The sequence below is a fragment of the Sinocyclocheilus anshuiensis genome, unplaced genomic scaffold (assembly GCF_001515605.1).
Source record: "Sinocyclocheilus anshuiensis isolate Anshui unplaced genomic scaffold, SAMN03320099.WGS_v1.1 scaffold1270, whole genome shotgun sequence".
Classification (NCBI taxonomy): Eukaryota; Metazoa; Chordata; class Actinopteri; order Cypriniformes; family Cyprinidae; genus Sinocyclocheilus; species Sinocyclocheilus anshuiensis.
In genome coordinates, this window is record NW_015555837.1 from 816,105 (window position 1) to 827,148 (window position 11,044).

General features: G+C 33.8%; 1 protein-coding gene across 6 annotated transcripts in view; it reads right to left on the minus strand.

Annotated features, from left to right (window-relative positions):
* Positions 1–4,325: 4,325 nt before the first annotated feature.
* Positions 4,326–11,044, minus strand: part of mob2a (MOB kinase activator 2a) — a 58,216-nt gene continuing 51,497 nt past the window's right edge. For all 6 annotated transcript variants that reach the window (XM_016469819.1, XM_016469821.1, XM_016469816.1 and 3 more), the window contains exons 3-5: positions 10,625–10,718; positions 6,641–6,765; positions 4,326–5,614 (exon numbers count right to left, since the gene is read on the minus strand). In XM_016469819.1, coding sequence (XP_016325305.1) covers positions 5,343–5,614; positions 6,641–6,765; positions 10,625–10,718 — 491 coding nt within the window. In that variant the 3' untranslated portion in view covers positions 4,326–5,342. The remainder of the gene's footprint in view (positions 5,615–6,640; positions 6,766–10,624; positions 10,719–11,044) is intronic.

Here is an 11,044-nt window from a genome sequence, read left to right on the forward strand (position 1 = left end):
TGTGTTCTACTGAAGAAACAAAGTCACCTACATCTTGGATGCCCTGGGGGTAAGCAGATAAACATCACATTTTCATTTTTGGGTGAACTATCCCTTTAATATATATATATATATATAACATTTAATGTATACATACACAGCTATTTTTTATTTGGAATTGTAATATAAATTTAATGTTACTTTTTAAAATATTTTTATATAGGTTGCTTATTGTATAAATACACACATTCATAATATGAATTGTAATAATTCATAATAGGTTAATTAATATATTATAGTTTAGTATTTAATATTTCAATCAGATTTTTATATATAAATTTAATCTGAGATCTCTTTAATTTAAAATTAAATATAAATATATTAAAAATCAACATTAAACATTACAAATTATTTTTTACATTTAATAATTTTTATGTATCCTATATATATTTTTTATAGTTTGCTCTAAATATTCCATTCATTCATTCATTCATTATAATTAACTATAATAATTCTTAATTAATACATTTTAATGTTTTTGTTTAATATTTCATATTTTTATTGAATTTGAATCGAAATTTTAATCTGAGATTTTATATATTATAATTATTTATTTACAACAAAGCAGTGTCCATATGTCCACTGAATTGGTAAGTCTCAGGAGGTTAATGCTGAAATAACACGTTTGTATGTACAGTAAAAGACTAAAGCAATACTATATTAATATTATATATTTTAGTGAGGATATTTAGTTTTAAGAAATAATGCACTGTTGGAAATATATGTTTTCTTTATATAAAGCTCTCTTATTGAGAGATATGCACGTTTGAATGAAGCACTCAGGGTGTTGAATTTGAGAAAGCGCATGTTTCATAAAATCCCTGTTTTATGCCTGCCTGCCTTGTTATATAAATAAACCAGCCTGTTTATTTGTATTGTGTTCTTGTTTAATACATTTTAAAAAGTTGGTTTCAAACGTGGCTTATTCTCTCTCCTACAGTACAGCTAAAGGTGTACCTTATGAATATTAATTAGGTGACTGTTTAACAGAATATAATTATTATGACGTTGCTTGGCAACCGCACTGGCCTGTCCAGTGGCTTACCTTAATCAATATTCATGAGCCTTTTTCAATTCGTAAATTCAGCCCGGCTTAACTGAGAAACGCTGCCATCATTTAACAGAATATAATTATTATGACGTTGCTTTGCAACCGCACTGGCCTGTCCAGTGGCTTACCTTAATCAATATTCATGTGCCTTTTTCAATTCGTAAATTCACGCCCGGCTTAACTGAGAAACGCTGCCATCTTGTGTATGAATATTAATCAGGTGACTGATTTACCAGAATATATTTATGCTTATGTTGCTTGGCAACCGTCCTGGCCTACCCAGTGGCTTACCTTCATCAATATTCATGAGCCTTTTTCAATTCGTAAATTCAGCCCGGCTTAACTGAGAAACGCTGCCATCTTGTGTATGAATATTAATCAGGTGACTGATTTACCAGAATATATTTATGCTTATGTTGCTTGGCAACCGTCCTGGCCTACCCAGTGGCTTACCTTCATCAATATTCATGAGCCTTTTTAAATTCTTATTCACGCCCGATTTAACTGAGAAACGCTGCCATCTTGTGGCCACACCAGGCAGTACTAGTGGTTGTGAAGTTGACCCACATATTATTAATGGTGCATTCAGTTTAGCTAGCATTAGCATTCTTCCTGTACTAGACGCAGTATGACTTTCTCTTGAGTTTTATAATATATATATATATTGTGTGTATATAATTATATTGTGAGTTTTAGAGAGCGGTTAACATGATAATTAGATATCTTACCTGTCTAACACAAAAAAAGAAGCAAATTGTCACTACTCAGGATTGTTCAGCATCAAAACATTCCACCGTGTTATTGCCACGTTTATGCTGGTTTTGTGTTTGATGGCAGCAGCCAATGAGCGCGAGGATGGGCGATAGCTACCACTTGTTTTGTTTTCGATACCGATACTTTTAAAGTCCAGTATCGTCGATGTCAATATGATACTTCTAAACTGAACTTTTAAATTATTAAATTTATTAAATTATTAAATGACTATGAGTAAAATGCTTTAATGGTTAAAATATGTTTACTGTAGTGGTAACCATGGAAATCTACAAATACTACTATAGTTGAATTATACGGTCACTTCAGTAAAACCATGGTTCATTTTCATAAGGGACTGCCAGTGAAAGGCTGTTTTTTAAAAGGCCTTTTTATTCTGACAGCTATGATTTATACTAACATTATGATCAATGTTAAATTTTTACATTCAAATTAAATGTAATTGCACAAACTATGTAGACTACAATTTCATTTTTTTAATTGTGAAATAACTCAAACATGTGTTTTTTTTTTCTGTCCTCTGATAAGAATTGTTCTGGGCTGCGCTCCTAAAAGCATTAATGGTTTCTTATGATACTTTTGGGAAACGCAGCCCTGTTTGAATGCACTGTCATAACGCTCTCTGTGGTTGATACGTTCTGTCTTGCATCATTTGCGATCAGATGAGCAGGAAAATAGTTATATCCTACACAATTATTCGTCCAATTCAATGCATATTGTACGCATTATTTTTTTTGTTAAATAAACTAAATCACTCGTAAAAAAAAACAAAAAAAACACCTTAGTGTCGATATTTTATTTGAGAATCGATACTTTCGATACTCGCATCAGTATCAATATGTATCGATAGTTCAGGATCGATATGCTCATCCCTAGTCGTGACAATTCAACATGGTGAAACACATTGAGGGGCGACCCGCACCATTCATATAATTCAAAACGTTTTATAGAAAACTATTATAAATACAGTCTTCATCTCATGTGCATGCACCATTCTACAGAAGCCTGTTTCCTCCACGGAATAACAAAATTAAGCTAATTGCACATTTTTTTCTCTCGGTTTTGAAAAAAAAAAAAAAAGATATTGTGAGATAAAAACTTGCAGAATTACAAGAAAATAAATCAGAATTCTGAGTTTGTATCTGGCAATTCTGACTTTATTTTCAGAGTTTTAGGAAACAACGTCCAATAAAAATGTAAAAAGGTAATTGTGACTTTATTATTACTATTATTATTATTCCATGACTGAAACAGGCTTCCATTCTATTCAGGTGATGCTGCACAAAAACACAACATATTTATTAATGTGTAAAACATTTAAAATGATCACCAAACGACTACTACTTCACCTTTAAATCGGTAAGCTCCAAGTCTGAACTAACAAGTTTCAAAGGATGTCAAAACATCGAGGACCTTGGTTGCGTCCGAAATCGAATACTCTCTTGAATAGGTACTTTATTTTGAATTAGTAATTACTTCGTGACCGCAAACAGACTATGTTCTACCCTTACGAAAAAGAAGTTTATTCAAGTGTACTATTAGTGTACTTCTTTTAAACTAAAAATAGGAAAGTATACTTTTAGTCTACTTTTTCTGTACTTCTCAGAAATGGGCTTTATGTACTTCTCAGAAATATACTTAAAATGACATTTAAGTATACTTAACTTATACTTAAAAGTCTAAATATATTTGAGCTACTGTATACTTGTGTTCCTATAATCCGTGTTTTCATTGTTATACTGTAGGGGGCGCTAGTACACATCTTCTGTACAGAATTTCCAAAAAACACAAGTGAAGAAGAAACCGAAACAACAGACGCTTCCACATGTAATCTAACACGATCATCAGACATAAAACAGCATCAAAACTGTGTAACGTTGATGTAATGTCGACCAATGAAGAGGTAATAATAACTGTGAAGCTTTGGGGTGTTGATCGACTTTATCTACGTTTTGATTATCATTCTGAATCCAATTCAATTTTTCTTTCAGCTTTTTGTTCAAACTGTTGTTTATTTCTTTATTTTTTATGAAACTTGCCACATTCAAGTGTTTAAGAAAAGAATGCATGAAGCTAGAATAAAATGTTTTTGTTTACAAGCAGTACATCGTATGAATGTGTGTTCAATAGTATGAACATAAACTGAATGTACTACAGTCACCATGTTGTTACTGTCACGTGACCTACCAGCGCCAGTTGCGTCACGTCACTGCCATTCCTAAACCCTCTCCTGTGGCCTCATGGGATAGTAAAGTGTCCATCATATGCACACTTCAGAATCACGCCAGAACCGGGTACTTTTTGCCTACTCTTTTATGATTACTGTGAATTCGGACATGTTTCTTTTTTCACATACTGTTTTTTGCCGACTATATAGTAGGGAAGTTTGTGATTTCAGATTTTTTCCTGTCTCAGTAATGAAGTAAACACAACACACCGAGGTAACGTGGCATTTCTTGTTTTAATCTGATTATATTTCGCAGAGCTTAAAATATTAAGTGGCTTTTAATTTAAGATAATTAAAATACATAAAAAAGAAAGCAAGAACTGAGGAACTCTGCAAATAGATAAAGTAAAAATAAAATAAATAAGGAGGAGAGATGCTCTCTCGCTAAAGGCAATTATTGTGATTTCTTATATAGTTACAATCTATTTCTTGAGAAACAAAATGAATGTGCATTTTCTACACACATGAGCAGCCACAATATCCATGACCTCTGCTAACTTAAGAATAAAAACGTGAAATAAAAAATAAAGGTTGCGACGCTGGAGGATGTGCTCATCAATGCAACACAGTCAAAGTCAACTGCCATGCAACAATGCAGCGTCTCTCTGAGCGAGCAGACATCGCCGATATCCTTGTTGGAAACCTACAAAGCAAGTCCAGACTTTCTCTAAAGCATCATTCAAACCATCAAACCCTTTATACATCATCTTAAAAGGCTAATAAGTACATATAGAAATATATATATAAAGAACAAAGAAATGGATAATGATGGCTAGAATATGAAAAAGAGATTTTGCACTAGGTTTATGTGAAATAAGGCTGCAGAGATCATAAACAGTCAGTCGGTGTGTGTGAGACGTCACTCCCTCCACAAGGGGGAGCCAGAGGTCAATGATAACTTTCTAGACATTGTTGCATATAAACAGACAATACCGTAGCTACAAATCTAAGGCACTGATGAGAGCCGAGCTGAAACACCATTCCCTAAAAGAAAACGAAAACCTCCACGAGCGCATGCACAAAAATAATAATAAAAATGCAAATTAAAATATAAATTGTTCCTGTATAAATGAGAATGTAGACAGATTGTTTCGTCCTGTAGGAAACATTCACACCAATCTGTGCTGGTACGAGAACTGCAGGCCACCGGCCTTCGGCCCCATCTTTTGAACAGTTCTCACGGTGAGAAATAGTGATGCAGGGGCCCTTCCAAAGAGGACTTGCACGTTTCGTCGTCTTCCTCGAGTTCGAGGCTCATCTCTCGGTCACATGATTGTGTGTATGGGGCGGCAGGGGGGCGCACAGCACCTCCGACAGGTCGTCCATGATGCAGGTCTCCTTGGGTTCGACCAGGTTGAATTCTCTGACGAAGACGATGAAATGTGTGTACAGTGTGTTCAAGTGTCCCTGCAGCTCCAGAGCCACGGTCTCTTTAAAGTGAGCCCAGTAGATGTGAGCCAACACGTGAAACAGATACCGGCAGACCTTCTTCACCAGAGACTCGAATGAGTTGGGAAAGTCTTTGCCTGAAAGCAAATCGAGATATTTATCATTCAGCATTTATCACTGATTGTTATTTAATGAAAAGAATTTAAAAGTAAATAAAAATGATAAATTATTATAATCACTTTAATAAAATGATTATTATAACAACATGCTAGGATTACCCACTAAAACCTTAACAAAAGGTATTTATAATATTTTGCAGGCCTTTTCAAACACTACCACGAATGTGGAAATAATAAAATAAAGTCATTTATTATTTGTCATTCATTTTCAATTTCATTGCATTTATTGAATGAAAATTTGAATAATTAAAAAATATATTATTAAAAGAAATAATCAGGTTTAGATAGGAAATTAATAATGTAATTTATTGCTTGTAATTAAATCAATTGTTAACTGATGTTTTTTTTTAAATATCAAATATCTTGGATTACAAAAAATTAATTTATATTATTATTATTATTATTTACAATGATTTATAATGATTTTTACTTTTATTAATATACTATTAGAGTTTCATTGATATTTTGAATTACATTTTATTTTTATATTTTCAGTTTTCAATTTAATATACAAGTTTTAGTCTTTTTGTTGCGTCTGTTTTTATTCTATAGTTTTTATTAAGGTTTAATTTATTTTGATTTAGTTATTTTAGTATTTCAACTTAAAATGAAAACGACAAATGTAGTTGAAACAAAAAGTAAATATTTTATTTGAGTTAATAAAGTAATACGTTGTTTACGGTTTTAGTCTTTGTTAAACAAAATAACACCAATTTGTATATTAATTCAACCAAAATATTTATTTTTTTGTTATTATTTACTTTAAATGACAAGCAATAAACTAAATTTAAAACAAACAGGCACAAATTTTGAATTCAATTTCATTTCCTAACGAGTTGAACCCAGAAGAGAGCCAGAAGAAATTCTATTCACAAAACTTATCCTCCTCTATGAACACTAGAGGGCGCCACTGATCTAAGGAGCTTGAATCTAAACTCGTGTACTTCTGTATTATGACTGCTAGAGGGCTGTGATTATACACACCGTATTTTGTGGGGAAGATATCTTCGTCCGTCACTAATTTCTGCACGAAAGTCATGACAAGGTCAACATACTGAGGTGCTGTGCACTTCGTCTTCTTCCCCCTCTCGTCATACCAGTAGTATATGCTGTAACAGAAGAAGACAATGAGTCAAAATTAACGTATTCACATTTCGAGCACTTCAGGACAAAGTGAACAATTTATGGTTTAAAAACGTACAGCTCCTATCAGCATTTTAAGGAGGACTGGCCATCGTGACAGTGAGTTTGGGAGGGTAGCGTGGGTTCGAGGGGCTGTAGACATTACAAATCTCTAAGAATGCAAACTGAACGCATAACTGACCTCACAGCAGAGAGCCGCTGACCGCAAACCAACGCTGATCATTCAACGGATGAGCAGCCCACACATAAAACCAAACGGGACGAAATAAAGATCGCTGAACGTTGAACTGAAAGAACCGTCACGGTAAACTAAAGCACAATTAGCACGTAAACACAGACGCTACAGACGAGTAAATATCGGGCTGAATGCTAGCGAGTGTCTGTGTTCTCAGATATCGTCAAACTACACGCTTGAGTTACAGATTTGAGAGTGGATTCCAAGTCCAAACACTGAATCTACCTGCATAAAACTCTTCAACAAAACGTGAAATATTCAGATTAAAAGGCCTACTAATCTAAACATGGTTATGCATATTCATGAGTGAGTGTTTTAGCACAATATGTACAATAGAAACAAGTGTTTAAAAATAAAAACTAACATTGATTTTCTGAACTTTTTTTATACTTTTGTCATTTTTGACACTTTTTCAAATTTTAGTGGAAAAAACATTTGTAATTTTTTTTTTTATATATTTATTAATTGTTTGTTTCATTCATATTTACAAAAATCTGGTTTAAAAGACTGTGAAAATTAAAACATTTTTGGAATAAAATGGCTAAATCTTTTTTTTTTTTTTTTTTTATGTTTTCAAAATTCTTTGAAAAATCAAAAGCCGCAAATCGATCTTTTCCAGTATTTATTTCAGCACACATTTAAAACAAGATCTGATTAACGTGAATCTTATCATTAGTCTTCTCCACCAGATCGCGATGTTACAACGGAAAGCCTGTCGTTCATTCAGCAGTTATCATGGCCATACGGAAAGCCTGTCATTCATTCAGCACTTATCATGGCCATACACAATTCTCACACTACAAAATATTATGTTCACAAGTGGTGTTTACCTTGATTCCCCCCCCTTTATTTTTCATCACAAGTCTCACATTTCATATTAAGCTTTTTTTTTTTATTAAAAAACTTTTCTTACTAGTAAAAATGTACACATTAATATTTCGATCATGGTGTAAATGACAATATGACGATGTCATAATTAGTTTAAGAAGTTATATAAATATTTACAAAATCAGTACTGAATATTTAACTGTTACCTCAGATTATGGTTTTATATATTATTTTTTTTTATTATTTTTTATTATTTTTAATAAAAAGTTTTCAGTTTAATGGAGAAAATCTGTCTGGGACAAGGGTAAGACAATAAAATTTAGGCATTAAAAAAGTTTGAAAAAGATGAAAAATAAATGTAAATGCAATAAAAATCAACCCATAGGAAATGGAAGTGTATGTATTTCAAGAAACACCCACTGAACGCACATAAGCATAATACCTCAACATATATGACCACATTTATAACTCAATAAACTGAACATCAGGTCTTTTGTCTTTTGATCAGTAATTGATTTCTCAATGGACAGAGCGGCGCGGTGATGGTAAATAAGGCTCGTGTTTTGATGAGCGCACCCATCCTTGTCCCGCGTGGAATGCCGGAGGTGAGCGTGTAATTGTTAGTGTTTTATGTGTTGGTAATTCACGTCCTTTAAAGGTCCCATGACATGCTGCTTTTTGGATGCTTTTATATAGGCCTAAGTGGTCCCTAGTACTGTATCTGAAGTCTCTTTCCCGAAATTCAGCCTTGGTGCAGAATTTCAGCCACTACGAGCCAGTCCCACAATGAGCTTTCCTTAGGACGTGCCATTTCTGTGTCTGTAGCTTTAAATGCTAATGAGGAGGAGAGAGGCGGGGCAACTGCCATGCTTCGCTCATTTGCAAGCCATGATGTCTCTCGAGGAACAAAAAATATTGCGCTCGCCTCGCACAGTAGTAGCTCATTTTCTCATGGGCGGGCCAAATTCTCTGGGCGGGCAAAGCAGAGAAAGGGGAGGTAACCTTTCCCCGTATGACGACATAAAGGGAAGATTCCAGATTGGGCCATCTGAGCTTTCATTTTCTCAAAGGCAAAGCAGGATACCCAGGGCTCGGTTTACACCTATCGCCATTTCTAGCCACTGGGGGACCATAGGCAGGCTAGGGGAACTCATATTAATGTTAAAAAAACCTCATAAAGTGACATTTTCATGCCATGGGACCTTTAACATCTGTCATGAATAGTCATGTTTCTGGTTCTACAGGGTCAGTCTTTAGAGATTCACACCCAGGCTTCACTGCGGCCAAACAGGGCGAACGAGTCGAGCAACGATTTTAACGTCAACACGGTTAGCTGTGGGAATGTGCAGATGGAGGCACGTCTTTCCGTTTAACTTGTAGAAGGGAGATTCTACAATTACGGGCATTTTTTGAATGCTTGAAATCTGAAAATGAAACTTCTTGAATCTGTTTCATCAGCCTTCAAGTGGATTTTGGTATAATGTATAAGGGTGGATTATTAATATTGTGTGTGATGGTAATGACATCGTTCACTTATTTGGAGAAAATGTTTCATAAGACAGTTAACTATGTGAAGATATACTCAAAAACTGAGTGCTTTGGTAATAAAGCTGCTCTCGTATCATAAAAAAAAAAAAATAAATCTAAGCCAATGACATTCCTTACTATGGTGTAATCATTTCCATCATAATGAAGTTTAAACTATTTTATAGAAATTCAGTTCTCTAAAATGCTTAGTATGATGGTAATGACAGCTGCTTTGGAAACAGCAAATCTTTGTTATAGAAACATTACAAATTCTTAAAATAAACAAAAAAGTGATTGAAATATTATTACAGAATAAAATAATAATTATTGTTGATTATTAATGTACATTCATTTTATATTTATTTTATTATTTTTAGTAATATTAATAAAACATTTTTATTAATAACAATATATTCTATATATTTGTTTTACATTTATATTTATTCTTATATTTTTAACAACAGAACAGCAACAATAATACTTTAATTATGTTGTGTATTATAAATTATTTAAATCATTTTATATAATAATAATACTTATTATTATGAATTATAAATTATTTTATATTATTATTGTTGTTGTTGTTTAAGTTATTAGGCAAAAATACTAAGTTTTCTGGATACTTGCTATATATTATAGAGAAGTTGATACAATTTTAAGTAGGGGAATGCGCAAAATTGACATACTGGGAAATTTAAATGACACAATACTTTTAAAAATGGGTAAAAATAATTCGTGCTGGTCAAGAGACTAAAGTTGTAAGGTAAATGTTGTCATAAGTAATTTTATAACTGATCTCTTTCATCTTAAGTTCGGGCCTCTGATCTTCCCAAACAGCCTGAGAGAACATTCAACTATAGGCCTTTAAGGTCATTTAATTGGTTCCACCTTGAACAGACTTACAAAACCCCTAATTCTGAGAATAGCTCCCTTGTATTCTCTCGTTCAAAACACATCTGAAAGCCAAACAAGCACTGGCTTCAGTACGATGTGTGTCAGCTTTCATTCCAGTCATGCATTAACCCCAATCAGACCCACAAACCCAGATTCATACAAAGCTAGTGTGCTGATCTGGGATCTGATCTTAAAATGGAAAAACATTGCGAATAGGAGAAATATCTGATCCAGAAGCAGTTCTCGTGAGAAGAGTGTTCTGGTTCTCGCCCCAGGACATATCTGGAGGAAGAAAGAGCAAGAAAGACAGGCAAAAGAAAGAAAGAGAAAGGGAAACTCACGTGTTGCAGGCCGTCATGGCTTGACATGTGTCCCCAGTGCAAAACTCTGAGATTGTGCTATACTGCAGATTTATCAGATTGAAGAAGGTTGTTGCTGCAAAGAACAAAAGAAAAGTTTTAAAAGGTGACATTCAAAAAGTTATGAAAAGTCTTTCACGGATATTTCAGAATAAATAAAGCTGAAGACAATGGCTCTGTTCCAAAACCAAATAAGCTCCCTATGAAGGCAGCGTTTTAAGATGTCACAGTCACGCTCATGGGGGGTTTGGTCGGTGAACAAAGGCCTTCTGTAGCAAATCGATGCTTTTTTGTAAGAAAAATATCCATATTCAAAACTTAATAATCTCTTTAATGTAGCTTGCGCTCACTGTTGTACACTGGAAGCAGTTCCGGGCGGATGACGTATGAGGTCGGCTTTGC